At 38.9% G+C, this 14,214-nt stretch overlaps 1 protein-coding gene and 1 long non-coding RNA gene across 4 annotated transcripts in view; one reads left to right on the top strand and one right to left on the bottom strand.

The window, feature by feature from the left end:
* LOC311281543 overlaps positions 1–971 on the bottom strand; it is a 2,494-nt gene extending 1,523 nt beyond the window's left edge. Inside the window, exon 1 of the long non-coding RNA XR_014625812.1 lies at positions 764–971. This is a non-coding gene — a long non-coding RNA (uncharacterized lncRNA). The remainder of the gene's footprint in view (positions 1–763) is intronic.
* Positions 165–12,286, top strand: sp2 (sp2 transcription factor). 3 transcript variants are annotated; one of them, XM_084394545.1, is made up of 8 exons: positions 165–259; positions 1,559–1,635; positions 2,923–3,684; positions 7,217–7,435; positions 8,238–8,523; positions 8,666–8,852; positions 10,344–10,537; positions 10,633–12,286. In XM_084394545.1, exons 1-8 carry the CDS (start codon positions 253–255, stop codon positions 10,731–10,733), a joined length of 1,833 nt encoding a protein of 610 aa, XP_084250671.1. In that variant the 5' UTR covers positions 165–252; the 3' UTR covers positions 10,734–12,286. The 3 variants fall into 3 exon arrangements, with proteins under 3 accessions (XP_084250671.1, XP_084250672.1, XP_084250673.1); XM_084394546.1 differs by having other exon boundaries at positions 252–277; XM_084394547.1 differs by lacking the exon at positions 165–259 and adding an exon at positions 1,139–1,268.
* The last annotated feature ends 1,928 nt before the right edge of the window (positions 12,287–14,214 follow it).

The raw sequence follows: 14,214 nt of genomic DNA on the forward strand, positions 1-14,214 counted from the left end.
ACGTCTTCACAACTCCCGCCTTTTTCCTGAAAACTCGACAACCTATTGGTCACATATATATCCTTCAACTGTCATAGAAATACTACCATATCCCATTGGCCGGAACAAACGTCAATCAGACAAATGCTGTACTCTGAGTGGTCAGAACCGCTAGCTCTCGCTGATTGACAAGTAACCAGATTGGCCAGAGGGCTCTGGTGGGGCGGTATCTCGTGTGGGCTCTTCAAGGCTTCACGGAGAGTGAATGTCGTCATGAGCGGTGGGTAGGAATTATAACGTTGGTGTTTATATTACTATGTTACTTTCATAAACATTCTATTGAGCGAATGAACCGATATATATTTTATGTCGTAGCTTGCACACACGAGTTTTAAAAATCACGCGTAGCACAGCGATTCTGCCAAATGCACACTTCCGGAAACACGGTTCTTTTCCGCAGCGAAGAGTTTATCTGGCTAGTTAGCACATTAGCATGCTAAGCAAGCAGTTACCTCCTCCATCAGCGCACTCCTGAGTCTGTCTGCCCGCAGACAGCACAACTCTTTCAAAGCGCGCTGCATGGTCGTAGAAAGACGTAAACGTGTGGACGGCTGATTAAAACATGATATAAATAAATACTTTAAAGCACTCAAATCATAATAGCTCAAGCACTTGCAGACATCTGACGTTTTTAGCCTGTTAGCGTTAGCCGCTGACTTCAGCCTGAAGCTTTAATCAAACTGTATTTTGCATTTATATAGGCGTAACAACTTAATTTTCTTACCTCCAACCACGAATTTGACTGTTAATACACTCGCTTTGGTTATCAGCGTGTGTGTCATGATTTTCAGCCTGATTAGCTTGTTGTGAGAGCAAGTATTTCATGTAGTAAAGTTGCAAAACCGTTGAATTTGATCAGAAAGATCACTGTGGTGTAATTCCTTTCGACTTACTATGAAATGCAACGACTTCAAATAAAGTGTATAACTAGTTCATTTTGCTAGCTCTGACAGCCAGTTAGCAAGCATCATAACATCAAGTGTTTATTTGGGTTGCGATCTGAGTTCTTTGTACATGCATCGTCAATGACGAGACAGTGCTGGTGTTTTACCTAAGATGTATGTATAGCAGAGCAGTGGATCTCAGTTCTGGTCCTGGAGGAACCCAGCACTTCAGGACCAGGATTGAGAACATCTTATAGTGTAAAGTGCCACTGAGTGCTATTAGTGGATTGGGTTTTAAACCCTAACCCGCTGAATCACTCCTCTCCAGGGTTTAGATTACAGCAGGTAACGCCTCCTTTTGAAACAGTCATAACTCATAACTGAAAGTGCATGCCATTCATGTTTTGTTTATTTTGAACAATCCGTTTATTCGATTTCACTATTTCCAGTTCTCTATGCAAACATTGATCACAAACTGTGGTGCTTTAGAAAATAAGGACATGCAAAGTCTAAGCACAGAATTATATTAAATTAGTTCGAATAAATCCTGATGCCTTATTTCATTCTCAAATGGAAGTCACATTTGGAGAGTTGTTTTTTCTCCTTGTATAAATAGATTCACCTCCTTCTTACAGATCAAAAGGACAGTATGGCCACCACTGTCGCAGTCAGCCCCAGTGAATATCTTCAGCCCTCCACCACCGCTTCTCAAGTAAGGTCCCTTGAGGCTATATTTTTACAACATTTTTTTTTTTTTTTTAGAGATGCACTGATGTTAATTTTTTCTTTTAACAAATAAGACAATAATTATCTTCATGTTATAAATGAACATTTATAGTAATTTATGGTAATTCTCAGATTGTATGTTATTATATATTTCACATTATGACATATTCAAATAAAATAAATATTGAGAAAAATGTTTTTTCTGGCATCATATTGGTTTTTGCTGCAGTTAATGTATAATTTGAAATAATTCTATTTTTTAATGAGTAAAAGGGGTAAGTGTGGTGATAACATCAATGCTAGGCAACGCTTTCATCAAAATATTGATTCACTCTCCAAGAATTTACAATTTTTATTGATCTCATGGGGAGACGCAAATGTTTCAGCTCTCAAGCCATCTTCAGTATGACAATCAAAACTTTTAAATGTTTGTGTGTTCACTCATGAATTAGAGGTTATTCATTAGATAGAATGCAGTTTTAGTTTATGAAGTTATGATTGCTAAATATTCTTGCTCTCCTTGGCCCTAAGAAAGGTGCAAATGGTGTCTGCAATTGTTTTGACTGCTTTCGGAAAGTTATAAGTGCATGTTAGCATCATAACATTTGTAATGTACCAAATGAAAAATAGATATCTGTTTAAATTTAAAGTTAAATTACAAATATTTAAGTATTTTCAGAGTGTGGGGAGACCGACTCGATTGTGTAATTTGCGGTGCTTCATGAGAGTGGGTGGAGCTGAAGAGATTGTTTGGCACGTTTTCATTGTGGTGACTCTCTGATAGGTGTAATTTTCTGTACAGCGTCATGGGTAATGTAGTTTTTTGCCACGAATTCCGCTGTTAAACATAATTATTTTAAGATTAAGTTGAAATAAACCAGGCTGACGGCTTCAACAGAAGCAAATAGCGTTGATTAACAACCTCGTAGCTCACAGTAGGGCTGTCTTTAAAGGTTTATAAGTTATCTTTAAAAATCTATTTTTAAACCCAACTCTTATTATTATTACTACTCTGGAATACTTCATTCTGATTGGTCGGTGCTGCATTCCACAGTCAAGTTTTTTTGGTATAATTACTGCTAAACTGTATTCATTTTGTTTTTGTATTGACAGCTGTCCAAAACAACAGTTTTCTTACATAGTTGTGGCAGTTTAATGTCTTTTTGTCTCTTTCTCCACACACAATGAAATATTGTTCTTTTTTTCTTTTTTTTCATGCTTGCATGCTAATAATTTGCTTCTGGTAATTGTGTATTGACACGCTCACGTGTAGGATTCACAGCCTTCCCCACTGGCACTTCTGGCTGCTACCTGCAGTAAGATCGGGCCTCCTGCCGCCCAGGCCCCAGTCAGCACACCACAATCTCAGCCAACCACACGCCGTCTGCACCCCATCAAGCCCGCCCCTATTGCTCCGGCTCCACCCAAAAACCTTGGCTTCCTCTCGGCGAAAGGGAATGTCATCCAGCTGCCTGCGGGACTTGGTTCGTCAGGGGCCAGTCCCATTGTCTTCACTATTCAGAGCCCTTCACGTCCAGCAGGCACATCCAATGCCAACATCCAGTACCAAGTGATCCCTCAGTTCCAGGGGTCTCAGACCATTCAAATGATGCCTCAGGGAGGACAGATCCAGATCATCCCCGGCACCAACCAGGCCATTTTCACCTCACCTGTCACAGTTCAGGCTGCCACACCGGCCCAGCCGCCTCTGGCCCCAGCACCGATATCCCAGCATAAGACGGTGGCGATCAAGCCGTCCTCCCAAAAGCGGCGGCAGAATAATGCCAATGTAAATTCTAACGTTGTACGACTCCCTAGTGGACTCACGCTCCCTCTTAACGTTACTACTAGTGATGTGGGAGGAGCGCATATTGTAACAGAGACTGCTGCTGCTCCAGTGAAGGGCAAGAGGGGAAGGAAGAGACAGGTGGCTATAGCCCCGCCCCCCCCTGCCCCTCAGCCGGCCTCACCACCACCTGTAGCCGAGCAGGTTGAAGCGCTGCTAATAGAGACCACAGCCGACAACATTATTCAGGTATGTGCGTTTCTGTTATTCTGCTTTGGCTTTTTAAAATCCTTGAGTGCTTTTATCTCATAATTGTGTGATTTTGTGAATTGCTGGTTTCCTGGATGTCATCTGACAGATTCATACATTAAAATGACCTTGTTTGTTTACACTGTTCTCTGTTGACGTGTGTTAAGGGGAAAAGATGGAACTTATCTGTCCGTTTCAGTCGTTCTTATCAAAAACCAGTTGTTTTGTGTTTGTTGTTGTTGCACAACCTGTCCTATTTCACAATTAAGGCCTATTGAGAAATTATGTTAAAATAAATATGCTATTTTTAAGATTTTGACATTGTACTTGACAGTTAAGACCCATGTAATTATAACTATCATAATGCAAAAAAAAATCATTCTCTACAATACAGTAAATGCAAAAAAGAATATTTAAGTTATAAAGTATATTTACACCATATTTGTTTTAATGTTTTTATACTGATTTTAAATAAAATAGTTGTTAATTTGTATTAATCTCGAATAATTATGAATCATTCATATTTAACAATAATTACATGCTGATATTTAGTGTTATTTAACTACTGCATTTTTATTCATATTTTTATTTATTTTTATTTGGTTTTCATTTTTGTTAGTAATTTTGATGTTTTGACATTTTTAAAAAATATTACTATGTAGAGATAATCAATTATTATTTTAGTTTTAGTTTGTATTTCTTTTAAGCTAATCATTTTAGTGCTTCAACTTAAAGGTATTGTGGAGGATTTTCCCGAATTTTACATGCGCAACACTCTACCTGTTCCCGAGAGGAAACGCCTATTAAACGTGTGCATGAGAGAGCATGCACGAGCCTAGTTCTCCTCATGCACGCTCTGTTTACAAGTTGCTGCGTGACTTGTGCCAGGGCTAGCATCGCTAATCATAGCTTACATTAAAGGTTGTATCAGTGATTTCAGGCTAGGGTTGCAAAATTCTGGGAATTTTCAAAGATGGAAACTTTCCATGGGAATTAATGGGAATTTAAGGGAATTAACAGGAATTTATGGGAATAAACGGGAATAAACTGGGAATTTTCAAAGTTGAAGGTTGGCTCTCATAGGGAACTTAAATATAGTTGAGGAAAGTATATTTTAGCATAATCTTGACTAAAACAAACAGATGCCATTCAAATACACTTGAATATCCATGCCATTCCTCAATCACATGCATATAGCACACTGCTTACTGCATGGCTATTGAGACCACACCCCCTACTGGCACTGTGCATGCCTCCATCACATGTACAGAAGCCCAAAGCACAAGACTATTGAAGGCACACATTTGAGCCTGTGGACTAAACAAAATGAAGTAAGTTTTGATGATATTATTGGAAAATATATTTATTAAATGTTTAAATTGCAAATATCACATACAAATGTATTCATCTAGTAGATAGCAAGCTGATAAGTTAGATGCTAAATAAGCTAGCATAACTTTATTTACCACATAAGTAGGGCTGGGCAGTATGACGGTATATCGTTACCGAGGAAGAAAATGTCAACCGTAACAGATTTTTTTATTCCGTGTATACCGCAACATGTAAATAAGTAGGCGTGCGTGAGACTGAGACACTGATATTTGTCAAAGAAACATGAAGAAAGACAAGAGGATCCACAAAAGGAATTACGTTTTCAAAATTAATGTGATATTTTCAGGGGGAAGGCGCAGAAGTCAACTAGAGCAGTGCAGCACACTGAAAGTTTAGAGAGATGCAACAGGGCTTACTTGACAACAAGTTCATATATCAATATTCTAATGAATAGAAATAACCTTAAATAATGTATCTATCCGTCTCTTATGTGTACAGTTACTTTCAGAGTGGACGCGCAAGCGGTTGTCATGGTAATGAATATTTCCAAAATTCCCCAACTTAACTTCCCATGGAAATTTACCGGAAACTTTCCAGAAATTTACCGGAAATTTTCCGCCCTTTTGCAACCCTATTTCAGGCCCCCCCAAAAAAAGATCACATTCATCTAATCTTTCCTAACGATCCGCTAGCTGCCCGCCCCATAAGCATGCCGTCAAAAACGCGTCTCTGTAGGCAGCCTAGGCTCTGAGATCTGCACACAAAAACAATTGGTTTCACCAACCACTCAAAACCAAAACAAATAGTGTTCCAACCAATCACCGACAGGGGGAGGTTGTTGTGAGCAATTTGTTTTGTGTGCAGATCTCAGCTAGCGGATCGTTAGGAAAGATTAGATGAATGTTATCTTTTTTGGGGGGGGGCCTGAAATCACTGATACAACCTTTAACTTTTACAAGCAGTGATTTTAAATGGATTTCTCCAAATAGCATGCCAAACTTTACCTGTCGAGTAGAAACTTCGCGACTGAGGCATCAGTGGGAAGCCCAACCTGTGCTTTTAGCGCACGCCAGCGTGAGAAATATTCTCCCAAAAACACTCTGGTCTTGTTTCTTTCTTCAGAGGCCTTTCTCTTCTTGTCATACAATTCGTAGACACTTTTTCTCTTGCGACCCTCAGACATTTTGAAAAAACCCGGTGAGAACGGCAAGCTTCAATGAATGGCTGAAACTGTAGCTCACCACACACATATACACCCGAAAGTGCGCATGCGCAGAAAGCGAAAACTACCTAGGGACGAGCACGTACGACAGCCTTACTTAACATAACACCAGAATGATTGACAACTAGGAGGACCAATATTCTTAATGATCCACCCGGAAAAAGAAAATCCTCCACTATACCTTTAAAATTGTTTCAGGTAGATGCCAAGGCAACAAATCTAATAACTTAGATTTCCATTTTCATCCAATATTTATAGCCTATTTTATATCAGCTTTATGACAAATATTGTTAAAGCTACACTGTGTAATTTTTTAAGTTGATTCTAAGAAAAAAACACTTTGTTCTTTCAAAATTATATCTGCTCATTAATGTGTAATTACTTCTACCAACTAATCAAGTATTCTCATAAGCGTAGAATCTGCCATTTAGAATACATACGAGCGAGTCGCTCGAATGGCGGAAGCCATGTTGAAAATACATTAGCCAAAGAGGGACATACCTGGAAATACAAGCTTCACCTTTCGCGCTTTTACACTCAGTGACACCGTGACGATTGCGAGGGGGAAATTACTCGCGACTGCCGGCAGATTTAAAATAATACGGAGTTAAAAAACACTTTGGGTTAAAAACGCGTTTTAACTCCACACCGAGGAGTTAAAACGCCCTCGGAATGGGAGGGGCTAGAAAGTAATATTCAGTTGGTAGTCATAAACAATTTCACTGCTAGATGGGAGAAAATCCTACACAGTGTAGCTTTAATATTTGAATAACCCTTATTACAATCATAACAATTTAATGAGAATAATGTTATTAAAATGGTAATTAAAAAAGTCCAGAATTTGGCAGAAAATATTCGTCAATAATGTCACAATGCAAGGAAAGTTGAGTGAAATATGACCTAGACAAGTTTTTATAAAATTCACCCTGTAAGTAGGTAGGCAACTGTTTTTGTTGATTGCGTCTGTTTCTGTAACAGGCAGGAAATAATCTCCTGATCGTGCAGAGTCCAGGTGGGAGTCAGCCTGCCATGGTGCAGCAGGTGCAGTTGGTTCAGCAGAAATCCGATCAGCAGGTCGTCCAGATCCCCCCGCAGGCTCTAAAAGTGGTACAGGCCGCCTCTGCCACACTTCCTCCTGTACCACAGAGACAGACAGTCACGCCCAGTGTGCAGGTGTCCCAACCAGAATCCACACAGGTACGTCAAAACACCTTATTTTGATTTTGACCACTAGATTTGACCGATAACGATAATTAGGTGTGCCCACGCTGGCCTATAACCGATTAATCAACCGATAGTTTTTTCTAATTGGGTACTGAATGAAAACAAACATAACACATAAAATAGTGCTGAACCTTATTACAAACATTTCAAAACAGTACTGAACCATGAAATGGTGATATTAAACATTTGGGTCTGGCTTGCACGTGTTTTTGTTGCATTGTTTAACCGCTAGAGGTACTAGTAATGTTAGCGTCCTCTCAGCCCCGATGGCAAACATACTGCTGTTCTCCACTAATGCAGCATCTAGTCAACAAATTAATTACTTTATAATGATGAGAAAACACATAGTGTACTGTACTTTATGCAGACGTTTCATAGTCTGTTTTAAATCCGCATCTGAAGTGTCCCGCTCTGTGCAGCGCCATTTCACGTGTCAAAACAAACACCACTTGGTGTCAGTGATGTTTTTTATTTTGCCTCTAGAGGCCGCTCTTGTAGTGTTTAATGAAAACGCACCCTTCTCAGCCGCTTCAGCAATGGACGCAACCCGGAAAAACTATTTGTATGCATATTTGCCGATAACCGATTGTTCCATCAATCGGTTATCAGTGCCGATTAATCGGCAAAACCGATCAATCGGTCGACCTCAGATCTCTTTAGAGTTAATAATCAAATTGAAACAAGGGCAGTGAATCTAATATGTTCATTACATGTCCATTTGCAAAAAATCTAAATAAATCATTAATTATCTAATGCATGTGCTCTGCTGTGCCAGGTGCTGATTAAAACAGCCTCAGGTGAATGGCAGGCTGTACAGCTACAGGAGACCACTGTGTCCACGCCAACAACACCCACCAGCACCCTCACATCTGCGATGGTCACTAAAAAGGCTCAAACAGGGACAAGGAAAGAAAGGACTCTGCCTAAAATTGCCCCGGCTGGGGGGGGTCTGATAACCCTGAATGCAGCCCAGTTAGCTTCTGCTGCTCAGGCTGTTCAGACCATCAATATTAATGGCGTCCAGGTGCAGGGTGTTCCTGTAACGATCACCAACGCTGGGGGTGAGTGAGTGCTGCGTTTTGACAAACAAACGCAAAAGGCTGCGTTTTATTATTATTGATTTGTGTTACTTAACTCTCGCAAAGACATTGTGAATGATGTTAACGTGAGCTGCATTTTGATTGATGGGTTTGTGTCTTTCAGGCCAGCAGCATCTCACAGTGCAGACGGTTCCAGGCGCAGGTCTGCAGTTGGGCGGTGTGCAGACACAAACACAGACCATGCAGATGGAGCAGACGCAGACACTCGCACTGGAACTGCAGAGTCAGCCAGGAGAGAAAAAGCGGCGAATGGCCTGCACCTGTCCAAACTGCAAAGACGCAGAAAAGAGGTAGCATATCTTTGATTTATAAACGCATTTAAAATACTGTGTGAAATTCCTCAATCCAATCAATCGCAATAAGCTTTGTTACTTTTGATTTGAAACAAAGTCTCGGATTTCAATTTTTGGTGCTCTAGAGACAGATCGCTGTTGTTGCCTCAAGCTATGCACACACAAACTGATCATCTCTTCCACTTTACTACTAGTTACAGCACAAAATAAATATAAATATAAAATAAATATCACGTCTCATATAATCTCTCATTCAGTGTTTCAACCACGGAAAGACGTCAATAAAACAGCTTGAGAACAATATGTCATGTAATGTTACATTTACCTCAGAAAAGCCATTCAGTGACCATAAACTCAATAGTCAGCTAGAAAAATTTACTCTAGAAAGAATCATTTTGCTAAATATATGCACTATATTACATATTCATTAAAAAACATTGTTTGAATAAATCTGTAAAGTTTTTATGACATCCACCATTTAAATGTTTATATTTCAAGAAACGAATTGAAGAAACATAATTATGTAATTATTATAACTTTATTATTTGTTTGTTTACAAATCAGTTCATTTTAACTTTCAATATTATCGTAATGTAGTACCAACTGACTCCCTTAGAGTTTTTAGATTTTTTTTTTCCTTGAGAAAATTTGTCATGTACTGTACCTGATATATATCCAAAATTAATCAACATCAAATCGAATCAAATTGAATCTTGTTAATCGAAATCGAATCGTGAAATTTGTATCAATATACAGCCCCAGTAAACATAACTTAATAAACTCCACAGAGTAAGCTTTCTTTTAATTTATTTGAAATCAGTTTTTTTTTTTTAATTCTGTTGTTTTCGGTTTTGTTTTCTGGATTCAGTATTTTACGACTTACATATTTATAAAAAATGGAATGAATTCATAATCTATCTTAAAATGTAATCAAATAAAAAAATACAATACATTTTCAACCATTTTTTTATTCCAATTTTTTATTGCTACACAATAGAATTCTTGCTTAAAATTGTAAAAAATAATTATTGTTGCTTGAGTGTTTGTTGTAGACAGAACTGCACCATTCATTCACACAAACAAGCAGAATATGCAGACTTACATGAAGACTTATTAGGGATGCACACCTGATAATCTAGATGTAAGCTAAATATCAAAAATGAATATGTTTATTATTAATATCGTGGATTTATTTTTTCAGATAAATATCCATATTGATTTATCGCCCAAACCTAGATTGCTTTCCTAATGAAATCTGAACCCAGACAGTAAATCTGCTTAAATTCAAACAATAAAGCTGCTTCAGCTGGAAACACTATTCAATGGTTTTGGTGCTGTTCCATGTAGGTTTATTACCCTTTGGATATAACTGTGATGCAGATTTCACGATGATCGAATTTGACACTTGATTACCATTTTATAATGAATGGCTTTTATGAAAGGACATACTCATTGTGGCAGCTTATATTTGGTTTTTATTTGCAACAGGCCAGGAGAGGTGGGGAAAAGAAAACACATCTGCCACATAGCAGGCTGTGAAAAGACCTTTCGAAAGACGTCCCTGCTGCGGGCGCATGTCCGACTGCACACGGGAGAGAGACCCTTTGTGTGCAGCTGGGTCTTCTGTGGAAAACGATTCACACGCAGTGACGAGCTCCAGCGACACGCCAGGACACACACGGGTATGCAACCTCCAAATATACACATGCACAAAATACAAATGTGTTGCTTTGCTGTGTAAATTCTCTTTATTCATTTTTTTTTTGTCTGTTTTCAGGAGACAAACGTTTTGAGTGCAATAAGTGTCAGAAACGTTTCATGCGGAGCGATCACCTCACAAAGCATTACAAAACACACATCAACACAAAGAGCCTGTGAACATCATCTTTCACAGGGTTTCAGGAACTTTGGGGAGGATAAATAAGAGAAACACTCTTCCCGGGGTTTGAAGGATGGGAGGAAACAGAGGTCAACCCCCCCCCTTCACGTGTACGACATGACCCTGGAAAGTTACCTGTTTATACCAGCTGTTTCAGGGTAGACTACACTCCCTCTGTCCACTTTTTTACTCGCTCTTATTGTCAGAGGAAGGCTGGCAGGCCGTAAAGTGCGGCCCTCACCTGAGATTCACGAAGAACATGGGTGCCAATTGTGTCTTGGTGCGGTAAGGACGTCTATCTCAGCACCAACAGACACTCCAGCCAAGAAAATAAGTTACTTTACCCCCCCACCCCCCCATTTAAAAATTTTCACATGTATGTTTTGGTTGTTTTAGCTATATCATGCCCCTCACAATGAAGTGTAGCAGCTAATGGACAGTGTTTTCTGGCTTTTATTGTGTAAATGTTTGTTTTCATACACACAAACATACATTTGTACATACTATGGCAAATTTGAATACAAAAGCGGTTTGGACAAACTCTTTGACCCAGTTAAATTATTTTCAGTTATTAAATGATTTTTTTAATGTCTGCTTTAGAATTTTAAACGGAAGCTTGAAACTTTGTATAACTTTAGTTGATTGGTTTTAACATTAGTGAAGGTTTGGGAAAAAAGTACTTTGGCTTTTACATACTTGTCCAATGTTAGACAATCATGTCATGTGCATAAATGAGATAAATAAGAGGGTAAATATCTTGGGATTTGCTACACGTTTAAAGGTTGATCCTCATATGAAATAAGGAATAATTTATTTAAAAGAAAACGTTAATGGAATTGAATGTATGCAGATTGTGTCTGTTAAAAGATTGCTAATGTGTCCATTCAAAAAAAATGTAGATAAGAAGTCATGTTTATGTTCTGTTGTAAAGCAAGAAGAAATTTCTCACAAATGTGATTGTGGTTATACCAATTTAAATGTTTTTATTTCATTCAAGGTACGTGTAAAGCGGCTACTGGATTTAATGGTTCGTTAAATTCAGTCATTCCATTTAAGTTAATCTAAGTTTTTGTCCAAGCTCTCTAAAGGAGGCCTTAAGAGGGGAAACAAAATCTGTGCTCATGTATGTTTGTATAGTGTCTGAGTTCATACTGCTCTATTTGGGTGTAAAATGTAGGATAATTGTTACATAAATGTGTATTGGCTGTTGTTGCCAAACATGAAAGATGTGGACTGTGTACAGTGTAAATGAGAAGGAAAAAAACAACATTGTATAGTTTCATTCCTATAATATGTATGACTAATAGATTACCCTTTTTATTGACTAAAAGTTGCCTTAGTCTGCAGCACCCCATATTTAAAGAGATTTGTCTTTTTCCAGGGAACTGCATTTGTAGACCTGCTTTATTTTTTTTGTCTAACTTATAAAGTGTTACGAAATGCCAATTTATGTGCACTGACCAAATTCAGGGTTTTCACTGAGTGGATAATTTAATTATTTGGTTTATGTACCTACGTTTGATTTGAAAAAAAATAAAAAGTTATTTATCTATCCTTGATAAAACCCCACATTTAAGAGCCCTGGCTTTAAATATCGGTAGGTAAACTTGTGTTTGTATAACTTGTATTGAGGAGCTTAGACCAGAGAACTTGCTATCTTTTTCTACAGTCAGACCACCTCTCCCACTCACCTAATAAAGCATAACACAAAACATCCAGTGTTTCTCTGTTTTTGAATGCAATAGTTCAGCCAAAAATAACATTCGTCTTCATCATTGACATCATTCTCATGTTTAACCCATATAGGCCTTTTTGCCATGACTGTGCAAACATCAGGGGCAAAGCTTGTACATTTTAGACTTGAGAGATAAATGTAACCTGATCAAGTTGCCCCAATTAAACTATGGGTGTAGCATGTTTTAAACCCTGTTAAATTTGTCAACAAATGGCTGGTACATTTTACAAGTGCAGAGTTTTTTTTTTGCTGATGATGCTGCTGCTAACCTATTGGGAGCAAGCAAAAGAAAGCACATGGAATGTACTGATTTCATTCACTAGAGGGCTTTGAGTCATGTATACAAACAAAATTGATAAATAGGGAATATTAAAATATTTATAAGGAAAAATAATGTCATGTTATGGACATGATTAAATGCCTCTTCATGATTTAGCGGCGCAAGCTGAATAGGTTGGTTCACAAACCGATCAGACAATACCTCAGGTTGAAAAGCCGGATTTGGCCAAAGTATAACCTGATTATTCTGAGGTCCCCATCTGGGACATTGCAAGCTCAACAAGAGGACATACAGCTCCCCTACCCTTTTGGTTTATGTTATAGCCAAGAGAAAACCAGTCCTCATACAAAGACTCTTAATATCCACTTGTTAAAGTGGCTTATAAGGTGCTGAGCGTAGACTATTAAGCACCACCTGCAGGTCCCACTGAATATGCACTACACGTGCTGGTGGATTAAGACTTACTGCTCCCTTAAGAAAAGCCGCCATTAATCTATTCATACCAATCAATACCCCCCATTCATTTGTGAAAACCTGATGTTGCCACAGTCCTCCCCATGCGGTAAGGGAAGTATCTGTTGTCATTACTTACCTGCGTGCCAGAGGTGGTCCCATTGGTACACCCCTTCACAGAAATCGTTCTTGTCTCCAAGGCCTCAGATGAACAGAACAACTGGTTGTGATCTGAAAAAGGGTATTCCAATAGTGGACTGCCAACAACTGTCTGAGTCTGGCTATCAGCCAGCGTTGATATGAGCGAAGGTGTAAAAGCCTTAATTGAATGGCTGAAGAGGCTGCCGTGAGAAAGCCAGCTATAGTAGTAAGCTGAGATAAGGTAGCTTGCATCAAACTGGAACTTCGCTATGGCTCCCTGTATAACCTGCCTCCTGGACGCTGTGAGGGTGGCCCTCATCGCTCTGGAGTCTAGATGCAAGCGTATTGACTAGCACTGAGTGAGGCAGCTTTTCTGTAGGTAATAATAAAATTTTTTTTATTTATGCGCGCCTTACGTGACACTCAAGGACACCTTACATGCAGATAAAACACATAAAAAATTTTTTTGGTGACACTCAAAAACACCTTACATGCAGATAAAACGCATACAACAATTTGCATGCAAAAAAACAAAACACAACCGATCAGAGATACATATACAATATCACAGGTATGCCTGCCTAAAGAGAGGCGTTTTCAGATGAGATTTAAATATAGGGAGAGAGTCACTATTGCGAATGTCCTGTGGAAGCAAGTTCCACAGATAAGGAGCAGCCTAAAAGCTTGAGATCCCATGGAAGGTGTCGAGATCCCCTGTTGAGGTGTCCTGGCACAGAGCAACCAGTCTTCCAGGTACGGGATAATAACATGCCCTCCCGCTGTAGAGGTCCTAGTGCCACTTGCATACATCGTGTGAAAACAGAGAGAGAGGGAGAGGCCATATGGCAGGACTTGATATTGGTATGTCCTG

The sequence above is a fragment of the Rutilus rutilus genome (genome assembly GCF_951802725.1).
Source record: "Rutilus rutilus genome assembly, chromosome: 22".
NCBI lineage: Eukaryota > Metazoa > Chordata > Actinopteri > Cypriniformes > Leuciscidae > Rutilus > Rutilus rutilus.